Below are 23,840 nucleotides of genomic sequence, written 5' to 3'. Positions count from 1 at the left end.
TTATCAACACAAGCGCCTGGTTAAGGCTGTTGGGTCATTTTGTTGGTTTATTTCCTAAGTGTTGAGTGGTTTTGTGTAATTAATTTGCTTGGCTAGTGTCTCGGTTGGCCCCAGACAGCGGAAGCAGTGCAGAAACCACTTACCCAGCCACTGGGTTGCTTCAGTCCGGCCGATGGCTCATGGTCTTTCCCTCACCTCAAGCGGTCCTTGTGGATGGACAAATGAGTATATTTTCATGTTAACTTAAGAAAGGTTTGTATCTGCTCAGTAACAGTTGGTGCCTAACCTTACCTAAATCATTACCATGGAGAATAATGTTAACGCTGGTGCTAGGTTGTAGGTAACGTTAACCTAGCTAAACCAGTTAGCAAGGCTACACTACTAGCTAGCCCGCCAAACTGATTGTACTTGGTCTAGCAAGCTAATCCAAGCTATTAACATTAACACAGTGAACTTGCTACTGCTCTCTTTTTGCCGTAGCTTAATAAGTAGGGTTAGCTTGAGTAGCCAAGAAGATAGGTGTTTAAAGGATAAGGCTGGTGTTTTTTAATGCATTTCTTACCGTCAACAAATCCTATGAAAATAACAAAATCAGCAATGAATTTGTTTTGCTAACAAGTCTCGTCCATGTAGCTGGTGCCCAATAAAGCCATGTCTCAGTAGCCATAGAACTCCAGTGTTTCCCCTATATGCACCTAGCTGAAATATGACCGCTGCTGCTGAATTAGAGAGGAGAGGAGAGGAGAGGAGAGGAGAGGAGAGGGGTCCTTCTTATCTCTTTGTTATATTATTTTGCGCTACGGATGCTTCATATCCAGGTCAATTCACACAGCTGTGAGTAAAGCATATAAACTTTGCGCTTACCTGATAATGTCAGCACAAGGATTATAACAACAAGCACCGGGTAGATGTCAAGCTGCGGTTACATGAGACTTTTTTTTTTTTTATTCTGAATGAAATCATCATCAGATTGCCACACAAGTGTTTACCTGAGCGCTAAATATAACGATCGCATTAAGATGTGCGTTTACATGCTCCACAGTATGTAATCAGAATAAAAGTTTCTGACATGCGCAAAACACCGAATCCAGCACTCTAACATGGGCTTACGTTTTTAAAAGATGGACCTGCGTCAGTTATTTATTTCCTGCTGTTCTTTCTGATGAAGCAACAGTTTTATCGAAACATACAACTCCATAAGTGTCAGAAAAAGACGAGTCAGGACTTGATATAAAAACGGGCTGCACCGTCTACATCATGCCTGAGCGCCCCAGGGTTAATAACAAGCACATCCAGGGGTCCACAATCCTCCCGGAAAAAAGGGTAACGTTATTGACGTTACTTACGTTAAATGCGCGAGCCTGTGCAGAAAGAGGCGAGATAAAGAAAGTGATCGGAATGAGTGTTTACATGATGAAATTTTATCCATCGACCGGATTATACCACCCCTCTCAAACGGAATGAAATTTCATTCGGATCGGCAGTTTATTCTGATTGAGTTTATATGAGGCATTTTTATTCTGATTGGGCTACTATTCTGATTAAAAGGCTCCATGTAAACGCATCTAATTGAAGCAAGCAATGCTGATCACGGATTCAGGATTACCATTCGCCAAAGGTCCTGCAACTTCACGTATCGCACAGTAACGTTACAGCAAACGCAATCATTTGATAGGAATACGCAAGGAAACACATATCTGTGAAATAAACAACATTTGGAAGATCCATCTTGATACAAAGATAGTAGGTATTCCACATGCACTGATTGTTTTCTTCTTCCTGGAGGCGGGCCTTACTATGCGCGAGGGCCACCGTGACGCGCGAAAGCTGTCAATCTCAAAGACAACTGACAGATTCCCTCACAGAGATATTAACGTTACATATTATTTGGATAGGATTAAAGAAACGTCATAAATGTAAGTTATTTTATCATTGAAAATGTCATTACATTAAAGTAAATTAACACTGTTTGATAATACAACAGTGTGGTGATGCAAGTTAATTCTGGAAAAAAGGACAGTTAAGAATGAATAATTAGAAGAATGAATGACAGCTAGCTAGCCGCTAGCTAACACCCAGTGGTCACCCAGTAGGTGATATGGGTCACACATAAACTAATAGCTTATTTGTCAAATCACGTTTGAATTTTCAGATGAGTTTAAAAGATTGGCTGATCAAGAGAAGAGAGAATTAATAATTGACAATAAATGTCAATAATTGTTTTAAATATTATACTTTTATTATGTTCAATAAAAGTGTATTTTCCTAAATCTTGAGACACCTCATATGTAAGCTAGACATGCATTTCCCCCGCTCATTACTGTGCAAAAATGTACTGTATGTACTTAGGTCTTAAGAGCCGTTCTGGTGCCGGCAGACACATAGAAACCTCCCGGCAGGGCGCACTTTACAAGCGCACAAAAAAAATTTTGTGCAAACATTTTTTCGCGCACGCACGTGCTTCACCTCCGCTGCTACAGCTCCATCCTAGGGGAAACACTGAACTCCATTGTATTAAAAAGACGATGCAAACAACTTAATTAGCCGACCGTAAACACGTTTTCAATCTCAGGAAAGTAGTTCCGTAGCACCGAAAATAGTCCCCGGCGTAATGAAGAATTTGTTCCCATTTGAATTTGATTTGGTAATAACTACAACAGTCTGACTTTTCATGGTAACAGTTAGTGATTTTTAAAATTGAAACTATGTCTTTGTGAGCTGTATTTAAAGGTTTTTAGCTTACAATTGGAGCCAATGACTTACAGTCTGAAGGCTTACAAGGCTAAAAAGGGTTTGACGGAATCAAATTGTTGATTTTGTTATTTTCATAGGATTTGTTGACAATAAGAACTGTATTTATAAACACCAGCTGTATCCTTTAAATTATACCATAACCAGGCTACTATGAATATCATCACAGTAGAAGAGGGATACATGCTATTTATTTGTTGTCTGTTTGTTTTTTATATTTAACTTTTTCAAATATAACAACAAATTAAAAACAAAACAATAAAAAAAACCATAAAACAGACTGAAAATTTACACTAGAGACACTACAGACATTCGTTTGATTACATTAAGTCCATGGAAGACATCCCGACAGAGACATTATTTTACAATATTTATTTATTATAGCTTTCCATTGTCGAAAGCTATAATTTTTATGTACTCAATATAGGGTTATAGATCTTAAATCTATTCCACTTTTTCTACATAATGAGATTTTTTTCTAAAGGAATGTTTATTTATCTCTGAAAAACATTTTCCTAATAAGACCTGGGAATCAAACTTCCTTTGCGATTAGTATCTTCATGAGAAATTGATTACAGCCCTTGCAGGGGCGTCTCCCACATGTTTGCCTCTGACTGATTGGTTGTTTATTATTCCACAGCATAACATTTGAATATGTGTAACGAAGTGCATGAGAAAATCCAATGTTGCCCCATCTACAAGTATTGGTTCACAACACATATTAACATCTTGTCAGGAAGCCTGTTATCCAGGGCTGCTGGGTTCCTTGAGAAGCTGGAGGAGAATTTGAGAAACCTGTGCAGACTGCAAAGGGAAGGACATTCATACCTGGTAATGACTGTCCAGAGCTGGAAAGGCAAGTAAAGCAGAGCACACTGCTTGGGGCAGTTTATGTGCTTCAAGGCATTTTATATTTTTGCCATCAACCACTCCAAGCACTGCGCAGCAGTGTGGGAGTTTATACTAGTTGTTTGTCAAGTGAATGAACAGTTTTGAAACCATTTTGAGATTACACCTCCTCTATAAAAGCCCTTTAGGTATCCAATAGGATAATCAGATTGAATCCAACTGTATATGAGAAGCAATCCTTTAGGTTGCTATTGGACAGTACAGTGAGACTTAAGTGTTGCCCAAAATGATCCTAAGGAATTGCTTCCAAAATATAATAGATTACAATTGAATTTTCTTATTTGAATCCTAAAAGTCTTTTTGGCCAGAGCTGTCACTCTCTCGTATTCCCCCTTTGAAATAGATGCATTTCACAAACGTGAGGAGAGGGGAATAGCCACTTTGCTGTATGAATAGTTTGATCCTGGATGTGTGGCGTCGTCCACTCTAAACCCCTTTCAGTCATGAATGCTGCGTATACATGGAGACGATGTCAAACCAAGACTGATGAGCCTGTGGACTTGTTTCTGCTGAGAGTGAAAGCTTTTCTGCGTGGGAGAGTTGCTTTCTTGTCTGTTACAGCCCCCTCCTCCTACGTCCCTCCTCTCCGCTCTCCTTCACTCGCCCTTTCTCTCCCACCATACCAGCTTAGAAATGAGGAGTAAGTCCCTCTGTTTCAAGAGGTTTGGAATTAGTTTGTCTCCTAGCAACAACCATACAATACAACATGGTTTTGTGTGAGACAGAGACACAGTGTGAGAGTGATGTGTGTGTGTAAATGCGAGAGACTATGGGAGCGAGTTGGTGTGTGTGTGTGTGAGAGTGAGAGAGAGAGGGTGTGTGTGTGTGTGTGTGTGTGTGCGTGTGTGCGTGCGTGTGTGCGTGCATGTGTGTGCCCGCGCACTAATCAGCTGAGTACACTTTTTCCACTGTCGTAGATGCTTGGTGGGTTTACTCTCGTGTGGAAACCTGTTCCACTCCACGCGTCTGTCTCCTTCTCTCTTTCTCTTCCACCACACACACCTACACACACCCACCCACACACATACACACACACATACACACACACACACACACACTCACACATCCGCACACACATACATTGTCCATTCACAGCAGACAGCACTTCCTCCCCGGGTTGACGTTACGTAAGCGCTAAGAAGCTGAATGGAAACTGGTGATAAACTGGTGTTTTATCATGAGGACAGAGTCAGTGACCATGAGACAGACAGTCTGGGTGGGACAGACCGGCCCAACGGGGGAGGGCATACTCTACAGATCGCCCACATCCCACACCCCCACCCGCCCACCCACCCCCAGCCCAGGCACCCTGATGTCACCACCGCCGACCTACACCTGAAATCTGGGTCACCGCAACCAGCTGGCAAACCTCCAGCGCTGCCACCAAAACGCAGAGTCCGTGGGGAAAATCTATGGCTGATGTCACTAGCGGCAATATTAAAGCAAAAAAAATACTTTTCAGCTCGCTTCGGGGACAGATCTCGTCTCGAGCACTTCCCGTTTCTGTCGCGCCTGTCTGTCTCACTGCCGAAACCGAAGGGTGTTAACTGGAGAGGCAAGGGTTAAGTTCCCATAGCTGGAACTGTGAAATCCGAGAGCTGACGGGGAGAGGGAGAAGAGAAGGAAGAGGGGAGATTTCTTGGGACCGAAGAAAAAGAGGAAGATAGTCGGAGGAAGACCCAGAGCACTCCCCTTTGCCCTCCTCCTCCCTGACAGCTCTTTGCCTCTCCTCCCGGTGGCACTTTCTTTCTTCTCTCCTCTGTTCTCACTGCTTTTTGAGTGACAGCTACTTCTCTCTGGGGTTTTGTAGAGACTCTTCTAGACTGGTAAGCAGTCTGTGTGTGTGTGTGTGTGTGTGTGTGTGTGTGTGTGTGTGTGTGTGTGTGTTTGTGTGTGCGAGCAAATGTGTGCGTGTATGTTGGCTCAAACGCCCAAGATGTGTGTGCGTTTGTGCCGGGGGACTCTTTTTACAGTTACACCACTCCAGACAAGGTTCTTTCCCTCCTGGTGTTAAAGCTCAGCAGCGAGCGTTTCCCACTTCCTGCGCAGCGCTGAATCAGCCCCCAGGAATGTACGAGCACTGACTCACACTTCCTCCTGGATATGACAGAGCTTCCTCTCCTCCACCAACTGATTTAGCCCCTCTCTCCTCCCCTCCCTCCACCCCTCTTCCTCTCACCCCCCCACCCCCCTCCCTCCCCCACCCGACCTCCTTCCTCTTAACAGTCGAAGGTTTCCAGTCGTGGAAGAAGTGACTCCCGGCTCGCCGTGCGTGCGTGCGTGTTTGCTAAAAGGCAGAGTGCTGACCGACTGGAGCGGGGCACTAAAGAGGGATAAGTCACTCATCTCACTCATCGAGCATCTGAGTCATTTGAGTTTAATTTGTCGTGTCTATATTTAGGCCCTTTAGCCCCCGGGCCTGATGACCATTCGGTAAGAGCAGAACAGATGGATCTCTGTTGCGTCGCTGCGGCTGACAACAGGTCCGCCGTTAATGTCTCCTGGCTGGGCAGGGCTGGGGTGAACTGCAGTTCAACTCTCATTTAGAGAATTAGCTGAAATGCATGGCAATGAGGAGAAATACACTGTATTTCTATGGCGACCCAGTGCAGCATGTTTCTGGAAACACATTCAGACAGCCTAGACTAATTAGTTAATAGCGTCATGACTTTGAGACCTTTTGAAAGTAAAAGAAACGTATTTTTTTCCTTTTCATGTAAAGTGTATTCAGTTTTTCTGCCTTATAGAAGAACCTATAACCCAAGTATAATAGCGTAACCAGACTTTGTAGAGTTCGTTATTTCAGATAAGATGTTAGAGATGTGTTTTCCGCTGTGTGTGTAGATGGGATAAGTCCCTGACACTCATTTCTGCCACTCATTACCTCCCATCCGTCTCATCTGTAAATGTAGGCCATTCCCTGACTACTCAAGTGTGAAGCGGACGTCTTTTTCTCTGAGCACAGTGGAAAGTTTACCTTGTGACCAAGGTGTGCTGCTGTGCTGATTATGCAAACATCCCACAGCCAGTATGAGCCTGTACACACACCCAAAGGCACATAGACACCCACCCACACACACACACGACCACACACACACACACACACTCACACGCATGCATGCATTCACCTGAGTCATATATGACGTCACCTGCGACAGGTGCCTCGGTGGACACAGCAGGATCTGAGGCGGTAACGGTGTGTGTATCTGTGTGTGTGTGTGTATGTTTGCATGTGCACGCGCTGTCATGTGTGCTTGTGCGCTCTTTTGAGTTGTTTGCGGTGTTTACACACAACAGTGCAATCGTTGGAGAGCCTGTTGCGCGTCAGGGGAACTGGGAAACGGCGAGCGCTAAGAGGAGCTGGTGATGTCACACAGTCATAACCAAGGAAAATGTTGTGCAATACCTGCGTCACTCCACACCGGGACAACAGCAGGTCAAAGCTGGGAGCCGGGTGGTCAACTTCTAAACAACATCTGTCGAACGGAGCCGGCAGTCCACACAGACACAGAGGTGTAGTGTTGCTGTTAGTCAAGGGCCAGTGACTTATAATGTATTAGTAGCTGGAAAGCACCTTTCTGCCCAGCAAAGCCAGATAATGTGATGACTGTTAGAGCCACTTCAGATGACCAAATCTTGTGGTATGTTTGTAGAGGGAAGTCACACAGCCTAAACCTTATCTGGCTCTCTCTCTACACACACACGCATGCACACACTCACCTAAACATGCACCAATGCACACGCACTCACACACTCAAGCCCTATACACGAGCGCATCCACATCGACACACACACACACACACACACCTTGTCCTACTTAGACAGAGACAATAATCGATCCTGTCCAGTCCAGTCAATGTGAAACCGATCCTCACGTTAACTTTTCTTTTCTTTGGATCTCCTCTTGGAGAACGAGGCCGGGTCAGCGGTGAGTCACCCAAAAATGATGCTGTGTAGCTCGGGTAGGAAATGGGAGCGCGCAGGCCAAGCGTCCCAGGCCAGAGGAGCAGAGCGAGGGGGGGCTCGGGCTTGGGCAGGTGAGATGATCTAATGATATGATGAGATTAGTTTATGTCAACAGTGTCAATAAAAAGAGTTCTCTCATTCCCATCCGTTGGAGCGGCGGAGTTTCCCCGGCTGCCCAGGTAGCACAGCACCTGTCAGGAAGGACGTTGCTTTATTGCTTTAACAAACAGAACATTAAAACAGCGGATTATTCTCGCTGTCAGTCAATAAAATAAATATTTTTTTTTGCATCTGTTCCTCAGTCATGGAAGCAATCATCATTACTCATCATTATTATCACATATTCTGAGTGTTGACCTTTCCCCTAGTTACTTTTGCATGATGCTATCGTATGTTCATGGAAACTAAATGTGACAAAAAAATGACTAAATGGAACCAGCGTGGGCTAATGTGCCCAGTGTTTCAAATTAGTAATGTGATCCATCAGATGACAGTTAGATCTTACTCAAAAAGAGAACTGTCACATCCATTATAGCCATGGGACAACAGTTGGCCACTCCGCTGAGTGATGTTTGTTGGAAGAGTCATGGTGATTCATACATGACAAGGGAAGGAATTTAAAGATTTTGGGTAGTTGCCAAGCACGTCAATTTGGCTGCCATCTGCCTTTTCCAGAAGCCTCCATTTGAATTCTGGCTGGCGAGGATAATTTTACACTTGACCCGACTGAGACTTAATCAGCCGGAAGACAGTGAGCTGGTGAATTTTTGCGTACCTTATCGACAACAGTGACCTCGGGATTGGGAAAAGCTCCTCAGACCGGTGGCTGTTACTTTGCAGACATCGAGGACAGCTTGTCCACCTCAGCTGCTGCTGGTCTGACAGTATTTGTGGACACTGCCACCTTATGGCTCCCTTCCAACTTGAGAACTTCATTACAATCACCAGTGACCAGAGGAGGATGGTCCCTGCTTCTCCAGCTCACTGTTTAGCCTACAGAGAACTCAGATTATTAGAGTAGATTAGATTAGATTAGAGTGGAGGAGGGGGAGGGGTGTTTAAAATCAGACAAGTAGTTACACGAAAGATGTATTCAGGATAATGCAACAAATATGTAAATAAAGAGTGTCTTTTTTGACAGATTTACATGTTAAGAGTGGATAAGCAAGTGTGCATCCATAGTTATTCAATGCCATTCACAAAGCACACACAAAAAATGAATTTTAGTGAATATTGAATTGTCTTGCATGATGGACGCCGCAGAGCTGGAATGGAGAGAAAGAACACTACATGGCGTATCATGGTAATCCCCTTAGATACAGCTACGATGGCTATGGAATCGAATTTCATTAATTTTGTGGAAATTAATGTTGTTTTATGTATGGACACTAATTAGGACCAATAAATAATGTTGAGCCAAATTGTGCATTTGCCAAAGGAATTAATCAGCTTTTGAGTGTCATGCACCAAGCCAATGCTCATCTCCATGACGATGTTGTCACTGGCATCCATCTTCAGTCTATCTGCGGAATTACCATTCAAGCATGTTGATTTAGATGTCTTTTCTATCCATCTATCTATCTATCTATCTATCTATCTATCTATCTATCATAATGAACAAAAGATGTGGCATGCCATGTAGCACATGTGAAAGCAGAAGCCCGCCTGCTGGGACAAAATATTAAACCACAACAGAATTGGCTGCTAAATGTTTCCCTCAGTACATTTCTTATGCTTATGACTCAGTGTTGAGATCCGCTCCCACTGATTCAGCCTCATATTCTAATGGGCGGTCATTTTCAAAGGAATGTCAATAACAGGCAAAGAAAAACATTTCAGAAAATAAGGTACTTACCATGCCTCGATAAAGGACAAACGCATTGTCATCCCTGTCAAAGCCACAGCCAAATGCCCCTATGATAAATCCTCTTCACTTCCTTATGGGATGGATGAATCAAATCTGGAACTGAATACAGTCTGTGTTAAATGAGCTTCAATGTTTTCTACTTCTATTCTTCTGTTCTATGGAAAGTTAGAAACCGCCTCAGAATTAGCTCTAAAGCTAAACCATCTGCAGTCCCACTCACTGGGCAGGTGAAGTTCAGTGTTGAGCTTTTGAAACTGAAAAGTTGTGAGAGAATTGATGTTGCTGACAAGAAGCTATAGCAATCAATGTCTTTATGCCTCCATTGAGCCTGCAGTCCTTGAGCAATCAGACGGTGCTGAAGGCAGGAGAGCCGGGGAACTGAAGGATGCATTAAAGTTTTACTTGGTAAATAGACCACCGTCAGCTGGAGAACTAAGAGTGCATGAAAAAAGAGAGGAGTTGGCCAGATAAAAAAGTACCATGAATTTCTCCACTCAAATTGCTTTTTACCAAGAATGAATAGCAGAACAGTTTTACATTTTTTTATGTAGGCTATAGTGTCCAAAAAGGAATTTTAACATTTAACATTTTAACTGCAACATACAACCAAATGAAGAGTTTTATGCTATATATCACTTTGGGAGCGGGGAGTTCATTACCTGATGATTCGATTTCTTTCATATGTAGATGATCCAGTCCATAAAAGCGTTATCATTTTGTCAACCAAGGACTTAAGTTACCCATGATCATTTAAAAAGCACCATATGATTTTTGGCATCCATCATTTTGTAGTCATCTTTTTTCATCTCATTTTGGAACAAAACTCACCTGCAATCAACCAAGAAATAGCAGAAAGCACTAAAAACTAATACTGACCTACCTGGTAAACTGCAGCTGATCAATATAAATATATTTATATTGGGGTGTGTGTGTGTGTGTGTGTGTGTGTGTGTGTGGTGGTGGTGGTGGTGGTGGCTGGGGGGGTGTAGTGTTGGTGGGTGGGTAGGTGGGTTAGCTGATTGAAACCCTGGGCCCATACGTCTCAATTATAAATCTCGTCGGTGAGTGTGTGAACAAAATCGCAAAACACATCCAGTTTCGGCCGATGCTTCCTGTGACTCACGGCTCCAACAACATCACTCATCCAAGAAGAATCCGGGGGACTTCTACCACATGGAGACCTTGTTGTTGCCCTGCCAGTGCTAAATGGATGGGTTTGAAAATATAAGGGTGAATCCTGTGCTCAAAGTTGGCAAGGGCAGCTTCCTCCGTCCCGCTTCAGAGTCGGAGCCATGTGCGTGATGTGCAGCCAGTTTCCAGCTGCTTATGTGGATCATTTGGATGCATGTCACTGTGCCCGAAAACCATGGGCGTCAACTGGGTATGGCAAGGTGTTGGACTTACCATACCTTAGCCTAAACGAGCCCAACATTTGATACTGTTTATTGTTGTTGTTTGTTGTTGTTTTTATCATATCATAATGGAGAGCAAATCGAGAGCAAAAATCGCCGGAGCCCTATTTGATAGTTATATCAAAAAATAAATAAATAATAATAATAATAATAATCCCATTGGAGAGCGTTCAGGACCATTCTCTCAAGCTGTAAGACAGTTTGGTGATGTGCGTCTCATAATTTATCACACTAAATAATATCTTGTCAGTCAGCAGTCATTGCCCCGCTCTATCTCCAGATATGTAGTCGATATAAGCGGGTTTTAAAGTTTTGGTGGCCAATGATATTAAATGTAAGGACTTCACCATACCTCGGGGTTCAGTGAATTGACGCCCCTGGTGCAAACGTCTGAATTTATCTCTGCTGGTCGCTAAAGTCGCCAATAAACGTCTGGATGCGAAAGAAATCATGTTTTGGGTAACTTTGTAAAACGCAGTAGGTTAAAAGCAGTCGCCTGCAGCTGCCAACAGTTGCTCTTCTCCAGTATGTGAGGTCGTTTCAAGTTTACAGTTTGCGGTAGTTTATTCATTCCAACAATAAACTCTGCCGCTTCCTCGCGCCCCGCGAGGCGCACGCGACCGACCGCAACGGCGATGAGTCCCGGTTGAGTCACCGAGCCGCACCGACCTGCCTATTTCTGGGCCTATATAAGAAGAGCAGCGCAGTGCTGCTGAACAGGAGCTGATACACTCTGATCTGATCTGATGACTCTGATACTGCTGATCCTCAGCTTGCTCATTATGGTTACTGTGGAAATTAATACAGCAACAGTAAGACAAGGCAAAAGCAATATGAATCTTCAATTTTCCATCCTGAACAAAAGATATTGTAATATTCCTATAATAGCCTATTTCTATATAGGGACTTACAGTGTATCTGAGACACTCACTGAGTTTATAATGACCTTATAGGCCTGTGTTTATATCCTATATAACTATAATATTCCTTTAATATTCCTATCGGCATTTATAGTTTTGCTGTGACGTGTATACTATCCTTCTAAAATGTATTATAGGATTACTTTTGTTCATTTTTGTAAGGGATGGAAAACAGGATTTCTTATGAAATATGAAATCGCAACAACTAAATTATTTAATTTCAATAGGTTACTTTAATTTTAATTGCTGTCTTTTTAAATGATAAAAGTTATGACATGTTATGAGCTTGTTGGATCGACTTTAGGCAATGAAAGTAACTGGGTTTATGATGAATTCAGATTTACTCAATGCAAACTATGAACCAAGTTTATGATAATATTCATATGGAAACAATGCATGCTGAACTACATGGAATACAAACATGCAGAATGCCCAGTTCCAACATGTCTTTATACAAATAAATTATAATTAACAGCCTAAACAAAGCCTTAGCACAAAATAAATGAAATAATATAGTAGGCTACTCTCAAAATAGAAAAGTTTCAGACTATTAGGTGACATTCAGTGTTGGAAACCATGTGAATCAGTCTGTCGCTGCCTTGTCAGGCAGTAGATATTTGGCTTTCTGCATCAACGGTAGTCTGCACTCCTTTCAGACACATTCCTCTCAAACCCAGCACTTCCACAAATGACTATGATTTCCTCTTGGCTGAAAGCTCTTGACCCACACAGTCCAAGAAATATAATTTTTGCCCTTCTGTACATCCATTTCCTGTCCTAAAATACTTGCATATGTTTTCTGTGTCAACTTAAGTGTGAGTCACTTGGTTTAAGAGTAAAAACAAATAGGAACGGAACAAATACAAGCTGACTCACATGAGTGACTAAGACATTTGGAATACACCTTCAGGATTTAGGAACAGCTTTGATCCTCTTTATTAAGGTGTGTGTGCGCGTGCGTGTTAGCATGTGTGTGTGTATGTGTGTGTGTTACAGGCATAAGATTCAGTCTTAGCATCCATCTCTCTCATAACTAGAGTGACATCTGCTGGCTCTAGGTTACACTGGCTCTTGCCACATTTTGCGACACACTCCATAAAGATTCCATCTGTCTCATATACAACCTGGAAATCTGTATGAAGCCATGCCTCAGTTCCCAGCTTTGGTATTTTATGAAATGTCATCTCTCTTCTCTCTCTGCTTTCTTCCTTTTTCAAACTAAGTGGGTGAGAGAAAAAAAACACAGACGCAGACTGTCAGCACTGTTTTTAAAGAAATTAAAGAAAAGAAAAAAAGGACTCATGAATAAATTAAGTGTCGCTCAGATGACGTGGTTGTCATTCCAGCAGACCAACCCAGCCACCTGTGGCTGTGATAATAAAATATCTGTCAAGCACAATGCCTACGAGCCCCATACAGCACGCTGATGAATGAGCCCATGGTCACGACTCACTTTGTTACAGCAGCACAATGAATGTCATCCAGCGAGCACAATCAATGTCCTCCTTCACACATTTTCTGAAGTTTTAAGAAAAGACCAAGGTGAAGGATATGTTTAAGATATGCTTACATGATTCTGGCACCGCAAAGGACAGAAAAAACCCACATGTCGGTGTTATGAGCTTATTATTCATGCATTCCACATGCTGTGGCCGTGTGCCCACTCACAAGGTTGTCACGTCAACACTTCATGCCACACAGTGGCCCCACACCAACAACCCAGTGTTTGCCAAAGATAATATTTCCATTTCCCCTTCCATCCCATAGCCAGGAAACAAAGACTGTAGTGACCATTTGAAGGCTCACTCCACTCAGCCAAACAAAGATTAGGACTGCATCACAATGCGCCATTAAAGCACTGCTGATTGTAATCACTATAATCAAAATGAACCGACGTACCCCAATAAAACAAATTATTTCATTCTCCTAGGTTTGATTGGCGTCCGACGCTGCTGTCCTTCCTCTCTTCTCCCTGTCAGCACCGCCTGTCTGACCTCTTCATCTGCGGTTCCTCGGGCCGGCGGGGGCCCTGCAGCATCGAGGCTGTGCTCAGGGCCACTCCCCGCTTCCAGAGGTGGAAACACTTGCATCTGCTGCTGCCTCACATGGTCCAGGTACTTATGGGTGTATATTCATTCATTCATTCATTTTCTCTACCCACTTCAGGGTCACAGTTAGGGCTGGGCGATAATTCAATGTTATCGTTTATCGTCTTTCAGTGGAATCATATCGTGATGATATGAAGATATTTTAATATCGTGACACACATTTCTGCTGTCTAAATTGATGATGACAAGCAAATTTTACTTAAAAACTCTCATAAAATGAGGTATGGTAGGAATATTATTTGAATATTTCTGTTTTGTTTGACATCACATCTAACATTACCATTCGGTTCAATGAGATGAACATTAATTTGATTATTTAACGTGATTTTGCATACATGAACCATACCGTGATATATATTGATATCGAGAAAAATCCTTATTATTATCATGATATTGATTTCAACCATATCGCCCAACCCTAGTCACAGTGGGGCTGCAGCCATCACAGGACTAACACAGATAGACAATCATACCTGTGGGCAATGTCTCCAACCCACCTGACCTGCATGTCTTTGGACTGTGGTAGGAATCAAACACCAACACAGACAGAACCTGCTAACTCCACACAGAATGAAAAGAAAAAGAAAAAAAATGATTTTTACAAATGCAATTATGTTAATTATATGCTTTGATCAATACCACACTTTGTAAACTACCATCATGCTCGTGCACAGCCACCTGTTAACATGAAGACACGCCCCTATAGCGACAACCAGAGGTGGAGGACTCGAGTCACATGACTTGACTCGAGTCAGACTCGAGTCGCAAATTTGAGGACTTGAGACTTGCTTGCATTGATAAAAGACTCGACTTGACTTTGACTTGGTATTCATGACTTGAGACTTGACTTAGACTTGAGACAGATGACTCGAAAGGACTTGACTTTTTTTTATTAAATATTTACTTGTTGTTCATTTAGGAGGCTTGTTATTGATTGCCACAAAATGTCAAATATCAGTAAGATTTATAAGATGTAAGCAGGCTGCAACAGTTTTCATTAATGCTGAAAATAAAACTCAACTTTTCATGCCCACTGTCTTTTAACTTATTTAAATGTGGATACTGGGGTAGATCATCAGAATTTTGTATGACTTGACTTGTGACTTGCTTGACCTGAGCAATGACTTGACTTGTCTTGCTTGACTTATAGCAGGGACTCGACTTGACTTGCTTGATTCTCACCACAGTAACTTGGGACTTGCTTGGGACTTGAAGGTTAAGACTTGAGACTTGCTTGTGACTTGCACATGTGTGACTTACTCCCACCTCTGGCGACAACCTTATACCTTAAAATGCTGTGTCTTTGTCACTGATGTCTGCCTAACAATTAACAAGGCCCAGACAAAGAAAAGTATAAAGAAGATTTTTTCCGAGGCAGAAATTGAAGTTTTGGTAACTGAGGTTAAGGCAAACCAACAAATATCTTCTGGAACCCCTAGGAGTAGGTGAGAGATGCAAAATAATTACGGCCTACAAGAGGGGCATTGCTGCAGCAGGCGGAGCGCAGAGTTAGAGCAGCCTGTCTGATGTGGACCAGCCACTGTGGACCGACCACTTGCCTCCTGTTGGGATTGAAGGGTTGATGAGAGACGTCCATGGACCAGTCTCCTGTAGTGATAAATAATCATCATTTAAATACATTTCTATAAGCCTAGCACATCAAAATATAGCACAGGCTGCACTGTGACACTCAGCAAAGCCAAATGTGCATCACATGCCTGTTGACACTGTTGAGCTTGAAAACACACTGCCTGCACAATACAGCATGCGCCACATTGTTGATCACAGCAAGATCAAACATTTTACACAAAAGAACAATCAATGTCTTGTTGCCTTTTGCATGAATGAGCTGTAGTCCTAAATTGCCAACACCCTGAATTTCCAAACCCATACTATTAAATTTAAAATGATTGTTAATTAGCTATTTTAAGTCTGTATGCTTAAATGGTGGGTAATATAGTTGGGCTATATGTACTGTCCAAATATGTGCTTGTAGTCTCAACTTTTGTAACCTAAGCATTTTCATATTAATTGCTTAAAAAGCCTAATCATTTGATTGTCTGTTCCTGTCTTTCTAGCCGGTCTTTCATTGGGTAGATGGTATTAATTCTCCTTTCCGACCGCTTGGTGCATAAGCATGGTCAGGTGTGCTTAAATTTATGTACATTCTCAAACATATAGTTGATAAATGCCACTCTTTGCTTAGAAATGGTGGCTCCTTCTTACTGTGGAAGTGATAGTGCCAACCACTTCACCATCATAATGCCAGCACATTACCAGATGGAGGCAAATACAGAGAGACGGCCTGCTGGGAACTCAGGAACTTAATAAAAACAACCTTAAAAGATATGAGGGAAAGGAAAAAAAACATGAGTTTAAAGTGGTAGTCCACAAGATCCATGTTTCTTTTATTTTGACGACATCTTTGGTGCTAAGCGCTCACTGCTGTGATGTTTCTGCACTGGACTTGTCACCTCACCTGTCAGTCAAACAGTGAGTCCAGTTGGAGTTTGAGGTTTTGTAGGCGACACCATCAATAGAACTTTTCTCTGGTACATGTCACCCGCCTCTCCCGCAGGGCCTGGCTCCTCCGTTGCTGCGCTGCCCCTCCCAGAGGCTGCTGGACCGGGTGGTGCGTCGCTACGCCGAGGTGGCGGACGTCGGAAGCCTCTAAATGAAACACTTCACTGAGAAAGACAAACTCCACCTCCTCTACACCCTCGCTGTCAATCAACACCCGCTGGTACTGCAGGTCAGCACAGTCCCGGATGCTCTTCATATTATGTTTTTGTCACAAACAGAGGTCTTTCTCCCCAGTTCTCCTCTCTGCCCCACTCTGACCCAGATGTTCCCGAGCACAGAGGGCTGGCCTTTCCCCCGCTACCAGGCTGTTGGTGAGCACGAGCTCCAGGCCTCTGTCGGGTCTGTACGGGGCGTCTGTGGAGCAGAGGGCGGACGCAGCCAGCTGATCCAGCTGAGCCAGGGCCTGGACTCCCAACAGCCGGGGCTTCAGGCTCTACTACACCCGGCTGGACGAGGACATGTTTGGGCTTCAGGAGGACGGCCGGCTGCTCATCAGTGATGCCAGCACCATTGGAGTCATAGACCTGGTGCAAGGTGAGAGGAGAGGCTGCTGAGTATATGACTGCAAGAGGTAGAACATGAGTTGTGAACGTTGGCCCCGCTGCATCAGAGCATGACTAACAGTGGCTGCAAAGAGGGGCTCAGCTCAAAAACCAAAGACAGAGAGAGGTGCACAAGGCTCAGAATACTGAAAAAATAGGACATAGCTGGCAAAAAACAGAGGGGGAAGAACGGAAGAATGGACAGATGCTCCACGGTACTCAGTGTCATTACAAAAATTAAAATGCCTTAGGAAATCCTTACCAGGTGAAATAAATGCATTGTTTTTGCAATGAGACAGAGTGCCTTGGATATTTTTTTTTTTGCTGGGAACTACTTCCCAGGCATTGGCCTATTCTCACCAAGGATATAGCTGTCATTTAAAAAAATTAATGAGCTTTTTCTTTATTCAGCTGTAACAATAGATATGTTTCAGCTATACATGTTCACTGTGACTGATAAGTAATGTGACAGGTCATTAATTTTTCAAGGGTCCTCGCTATTCTTTCCCATTTTTGCATCAGACCCACCCAGTGCTAGGCTGAATCACGTGTGTGTGAGAAGATGCCGGCATATACAAAATACACCTAAAAATAAACCTACAGTTTTATCAGATGATATCAAAATCAAAATCCCCAAATTATCCAAGAAGTCTGTTAAATCTTTTTCTGGCCTTTCATTACCGCGGAGGAAGTACGCGCTCACGCTGTTCCTCTTTTATTAACCGTTGATTGTCAAAGTTCCTCTTTTCCTCTCCAGTAAGCCATGGCATCATGAGATCTGTTTTTAGTATGGTAGTAAATCTGCTGTGGCAGAACAACTTCTATAAAAACTGCATACTGCCACATGCTGTTTAATTACCACTGATAATAACCCTACTGAGAGGAAACACTGAGAAAACAAAACAAAAGCAACCTTGATATCGATAATTGATACCAACATCAGAAAAGCTTTTGATTTTTTCCAGCTACTTTGTTCAGCTTCATTATTTATTCCCAAAGTTTTGTTTCCCCCCTTCCGTGCTCATAGACGGCATCACAGACAAAAACAGTACCCCTCCGAAGCAGGCCGACTGGATGCACCATGGGAACATTTAATGAGGCATTATGCCTTTGTTATGGTGCGGGGCTCTCACTGTGACATGTTTAAAGTGGATTGTATAGAGTGAAATTTCAGGGCTCAGTTTGCAGGGATAACAGGCGCCCCTGAAAGCTGTGCGCCAAACCACCACACACTGAATGAGACTTCAGCTGTGTTGTAAAAATGACCACATACTCCCCTGGAAAAAAATCTGACTTTGTTGTTCTTTGAATCTCATAGTGGCTGCCTGTGTGTGTCTGTGTTTGTGTCGTTTTCATCTTTTCAGCTTTTATGGACATCCACATAATGTAGCATCATTGTAATGCACACATGAACTCATACACAACTCCCAGTAAACTGAATTTGTTCTTTTGTTAGGAGTTGACAGGTTTTGAATGGCAAGTGACCACCAAGCAGGAAGCAGTCTGTATGACTGCTTGGAGAACATGTCCATCATCTGTGCTCTGCCATCTGTATTGTTCTCACTAGCCCGGTAGCCCAGAACTGTTCTTTCTTTTGCTTTTGATTCAGGTCCAATAGATAGTGCTACTTTTGTGTTGTTTTTTTTGGCCCATGCAAACTTTCAAGCAAGCTTGGGACTAGAGTTTGATTGCAATCCTGGTAACTGATGAGACAATAAATTGAAAAGGTGGCTAAACTATGATCTATAAATCTATAATAATATATAAATATATATATATAATGTTTTTTTTAAATCCAAGCTTGCATGGATTTCTTAAATATAAATGAAGAAATCTATGTTACAAAAAGGTTTATATGTACGATGACATGGGGTACACTAGGTGAGAAAGAGAATAGGTGTTTACCTTCTGGTCCTGCTGATCCATTTGGCAAAGTGGCAATTTTCCTGGCAGTCTAAGTGAGAAAAAGACCAAGTGAAACGGACAAATGGTGGAAATGTGTTCTTCAGTCTAAAGCTGGGGAAGGAGGGGCTTCAGTCAGAGAACAGGAGACAGATGATGATGAATAAGGAATGGACATGTTGTCCTTCTCATCCAGCCTTTCACTGTCTTAACTTGGCACTCGTCTCAATTAACAAGGAGCACAACACTCATTTTATTACCTTATTGACCCTTCCATTAAACTGTCAGACCTGCTGTTCCCCGTCTCCTCTCCAGGTTTCCCCCCTGATCCTCCCTCTCCCTCAGGCCCAGATGAAGACATCTTCTCCTGCCTGGGTCTGTGCGCCTCTCCCAGAGCTTCACCATGCTCTGCAGACACCTGCTGCCCAAGCTGCTGCCTGCCAGGGAGAGGCAGGCGGGACACGGTAGGCCGAAGCCTGCAGGGCTGCTCCTGTTCCTGCTCCTCACACATCTAATACACAGTATAGCTGTTGTTCATAGGGATGCTCCAGTTAGCCGGCAAGGTGGGCTAGTGTTTAAAGAGACAAGAGAAATCAACCTGATGACCCGGGTTCCTTTTGTTTCCTTATTTGCATAACCATTATTTGAACTGAATTTCTATCATTATCAGAGGTTGGTAGTGACGTGCCTCTGCTGCTGCGGGTGTGTGCTGACCCAAGCCAGCCGGACTGGAAGATACTTTGGGCAGTTCAGGCTCTCATGGACAATCTGAGACCGCTGAGGCCCTGCAGCCAAGACTACGCCTACAGGTTCCCAGAGTGCCGCTACAGCCAGGCATACTGAGCCACAACTGACAGCCGGTTAAACTACACTACCAACAATGCATCTGTGACTCCTGGAGCTGGTGGGACGAGGCTAAAGAGATACCGCAGGAGTGCCAAGATCAAAATACCTACCAGCAACCAACTGGCCTTCACTTACAGCTATAATAGTCAATGATTTAAATAATTTCTAAATAAGCACAACAGAGCTTAAGATGTAAATAAAGACAGTTTTTTGTTTATTGACGCATAAAACATCCTTCAAACAATAAAACCATTTCAAGGAAGGTCTCTGTACAATGCTTACTAAGCAGTTTTATTTATATAGAAAACGTATGAGGGGCCGAGCTTAAAATGACAAGGCTCCTTCAAATTTAATGGCAGGTACTCTGGAAAAAAATTACAGCATTCCATCAACAAATATTTTCAAGCAATAAATATGCATTTATAAATAGTGTAAATTTACATCAAAATTAGAAGAAAAAAAACACAAATTAAAGTTCACTCCTTTGTCTATGTGCAACCCATTTCTCTGTGACTTGGCTGTTGTTTCTCTCCAAACAATTTCCTCTTTTTTACCTAAGAAACCAAAACCTCAGCATGGTTCCAACAAAACAAAATCAAACATAAAACCAATAGAAAACAAAATGGGGAAATGTTGCAATCAACATGTCACTCAACTTTTCACATTACAAAACAAATTTCTTCTTGTTTTCCTGACCAAGGAGACGTCTATCTATCTAACATACAAAAGACCAGCTATGCTAGTTACTCATCTCAAGGGGGGGAACAAAAACTCTTGTGTCAACCCACAAACAGAATACAAAAATGGAAAAAAGAAAATTATCAAGTCAGTAGTCTTTGTGTGACGTTGTTGCCAGTTGTAACATAATATATACAAAACTTTTTTTCATCATTTTTTGTGGGATTTTGTGTGTTTTCTAGAGAAGTCCAGCTGGGCCAGCAATAGAAAAGTCTGGTCATGATGACAGGAGAGGCTGCCATCCCCCTCCAGTCCACTGGGGGGAGGCGCGCCACTCTGGGCAGGTTGCATAGACACACAGCTTTCACACAGCTGCCTTATGGGATAGCTACAGAGCGCAGTTGGAGGACTGCCAGCTTACTTCCTGAATATCAGAAAAAAAGGGGGTTTCCGGAGGGTTTCCGATAAGTCCATTATGATTCTAACTGTCCTCAGAACAACATAATGTTACCATCAAGAGGAGGAAGGCAGAGGACTAGCCTGTAGAGAGAAAGAGGAAGAACACTCTTGAGCTCTATGCATTTCCTTTTCATTGTGGCTGCAAATTGATTTACATTCATATTCCAACCTGTAGCCAAAACTCCTCTATTCAGCACATATTCTCTCCTGAAACTTTTCCTTCATGGATGACAAAGAACTGGCTTGACATAAAAAAGGCAACATAGAGGACCTCCAGTATGTTTATATATTAATCCACTTTGGTCTATAAATAGAACAGCATACATGAGTCAGATGACACAAAGCTAGAGAAAGCATAACTAGGTCTTGCTGGTGTGAATGCTAATGTGCCTGGTACTTACAAGTGTGAACTGGTCATAGACCTGCATGAGGTCCTCTATCTTGTACTGCTCTAGCACCACAAAGTTGTCCAGGTTAGTGCTCCCCCTACGGGCACAGTCCTGGCAGTGCACCACATAAGTTTTCCTGCTGTTGCTCTCGCTGGTCACAAACAGCAGGTCAAACACCTCCACCTAGGTACAAGAGGCAGATAGAGCAGCGGGTTACACAAAGTTTGTGTTTGGATGACATGGCTAAAAAAGCATACACTCAGTCTTCCAGTATCACCTTACTAATGCCAGTCACATGGTAAACCTATGGCAGGTCTAGATGGAACAAATCATAGGTAGGATCCAGTTGATGTTGAGATGTGTGTGAGCCTACCTCACAGATGCTGCAGTAGTGTGCCGGCTCGTTCTGCGTCCTTCCATGCCACACCAGCTCCTTCCCTGCAGCCAATAGCAGCTCCCGCAGCATCTGACACTGCTTCAGGGTCCGCAGCAAGCAATACCTAACACACATAGACACACACACAAGTTAGCTGAGCGTAAGAGTTCCCGTTCCAATTATTCAAACCACGGGAGCATAACAAGTCTGAGATCTTAAGTAGTCCTGATATTCATATTAGAAATTAGACTTCGTAATTTGAGAGTTCGTGTCCTCACTTGATCATCTCGAAGAGCTTGTGGTCGGACACTTTGATGTTCCTGGCCATGTTCCAGGAGAGGTGGATCATGGGAACGATGGATTTGACACTCTGCAGTTTGTTCCACTCATAGCGCTCCACTGCCAGCTTGTACTGATGGGCTGAGGACGAACCATCATTCATTTTTATTTCTATACATCAGTGGAAACTCTAACATGTATTTAGGTTTGCTGCGCATGTATGCACTTTTTCAGCAGCGCTCTGCTTCACATTCACTTATACATGCCTAAACCTGGAAGCTGGCCTGTGCAACCAAATCTTCTACTGTTACACTAGAGCAGTTACGGGTTAAGCATCTTGTCCAGGAGCACGTCGACAGTAGTTGTTGAGCGAGGGGAGTGTTATTCATTAAATTTCCTCACCCAGAATTCTGTTTGCGGCCCAGGAATTTAAACCTTGTCACAAGCCCACATTTGGGGGGAAAATTACACTTTTTCCCCTAGGGTCCATTTTATCTCAGCAGCAGGCACAGTAATAATCATTCATAAAAACCTATCCTTCTTGAAACCATGTTCCCAAGTTTTTGCAAATCCCTCATCCCAGAAAAGAAAGTAGTCCCAGTCCCATTCGCACCTGTGAGGGGTCCGACGTTCCACGCAACATTGTTGCACCAGCCGATGGCCTGAACCCAGTGCACAGTGCCCGTGTTAAGCCACACCAGGTCCCCGGGGCGCTGGATGAACCGGTAAACAGGCACGTTGGCCTCATACAGGTCCTCCAGGTTAGGCCACCAGGAACCCATCAGGAAGTTGATGTTGTTCCTGCAGGAGAGGAACACACACAGCTATCAGTGTCAAACCCGGCAACAAAACACATTACGTATAGAAAAGAGCTACAAAAGCTTTAGGGCGCGTAGTTTCTGGAAGCGTACTTTTCACAGAAGTCGTTGATGGTTCCCCAGTGCGGCTCAGGCACAGCAAACCACTCACAGTCCCCAGGACCAATGTTGATGTTGACTGAACAGAAGTTGTTGTTCTCTTGGTGACCTAAACAGCAGGACAATATGATTAGAAACGATGGGAAATCAAAACAATCAACATAGACGTAGCGCTGCTCATTCTGTCTGTGTATACCTGGTGTCCTGCTCCCAGGCACCTTCATGTAGAGCTGGACAGTGTTCATGCCCAGGATGGTGTGTCCTACATGGCTCAGCAGGTTCCCAGCTGACACCACTCTGGCGAAGGCTGGCAGCTTAGTCAACTCCTGGAGCTGCTGCTTCCACCTGCAAACAACAAACGTTATAGATCAGCACTACTGCAATAATACACAACAAATCATGTTTCCCCTCTTCCCTACTGAAGAATTTGTGTAGAAGGAAATGTGGCCTAACATTTTCAACTGTTCACTTACTTCTTGTCATCAGAGAGGTCGATGTTGGTGCCGAACTTGATGTGTTTGAAGGGCCCTTTCCTTCGCCGCGCCACACTGAGGGAGCATAGGAGATGTAGTTAGACAGTGGCAGAAAAAACCCGACACACATTCTGAGAGATGAAAGAAAGGCAGAGGGAACTCACTTCTCCAAGGAGGCTGCTTCTGCTTCCAACTCCTTCTTCTTCTCATTCTCCTCCTGACACATGCACAATTCAAGATCACCATCAAAACAAAGTAGAAAAACGAAAGAAAAATTTTGAAAAATGTAATAGAAAATATTTTACATTATGTGAAAATCAATGATTAAATCTGGCAAATTTATTTTGGAAGTGGTTTTGAGTACTGAAACTACAAAGCAGACAACACTTATATTGTTGTACCGTGAACAAACATCACCGGTGACACATTTGTCAAAATAGCTAGTGCAAATACCATAAATAAA

At 43.2% G+C, this 23,840-nt stretch overlaps 2 protein-coding genes across 2 annotated transcripts in view; one reads left to right on the top strand and one right to left on the bottom strand.

Moving 5' to 3' along the window:
* The window catches only part of dipk2b (divergent protein kinase domain 2B), a 45,991-nt gene extending 26,120 nt beyond the window's left edge, over positions 1–19,871 (top strand). Inside the window, 7 exon segments of the mRNA XM_071524763.1 lie at positions 13,756–13,939; positions 16,512–16,685; positions 16,779–16,816; positions 16,818–17,050; positions 19,276–19,335; positions 19,338–19,424; positions 19,631–19,871. Of these exon segments, the coding sequence (XP_071380864.1) occupies positions 13,756–13,939; positions 16,512–16,685; positions 16,779–16,816; positions 16,818–17,050; positions 19,276–19,335; positions 19,338–19,424; positions 19,631–19,803 (949 nt within the window). The 3' untranslated portion in view covers positions 19,804–19,871.
* A 1,016-nt stretch (positions 19,872–20,887) lies between these two features.
* The window catches only part of kdm6a (lysine (K)-specific demethylase 6A), a 39,224-nt gene continuing 36,271 nt past the window's right edge, over positions 20,888–23,840 (bottom strand). Inside the window, exons 22-30 of the mRNA XM_071524759.1 lie at positions 23,542–23,594; positions 23,378–23,452; positions 23,101–23,249; positions 22,899–23,013; positions 22,601–22,788; positions 21,987–22,128; positions 21,706–21,832; positions 21,345–21,515; positions 20,888–21,024 (exon numbers count right to left, since the gene is read on the bottom strand). Of these exons, the coding sequence (XP_071380860.1) occupies positions 20,998–21,024; positions 21,345–21,515; positions 21,706–21,832; positions 21,987–22,128; positions 22,601–22,788; positions 22,899–23,013; positions 23,101–23,249; positions 23,378–23,452; positions 23,542–23,594 (1,047 nt within the window). The 3' untranslated portion in view covers positions 20,888–20,997. The remainder of the gene's footprint in view (positions 21,025–21,344; positions 21,516–21,705; positions 21,833–21,986; positions 22,129–22,600; positions 22,789–22,898; positions 23,014–23,100; positions 23,250–23,377; positions 23,453–23,541; positions 23,595–23,840) is intronic.

Source organism: Centroberyx affinis, unplaced genomic scaffold, assembly GCF_046629955.1.
Source record: "Centroberyx affinis isolate AG114_WGS23_722 - 3 ecotype Tasmania unplaced genomic scaffold, CSIRO-AGI_Caff_v1 ptg001231l_1, whole genome shotgun sequence".
NCBI classification, from domain to species: Eukaryota; Metazoa; Chordata; class Actinopteri; order Beryciformes; family Berycidae; genus Centroberyx; species Centroberyx affinis.
Note: the sequence above shows the minus strand (reverse complement) of the source record. Positions and strands in the feature narration are given on the sequence as shown.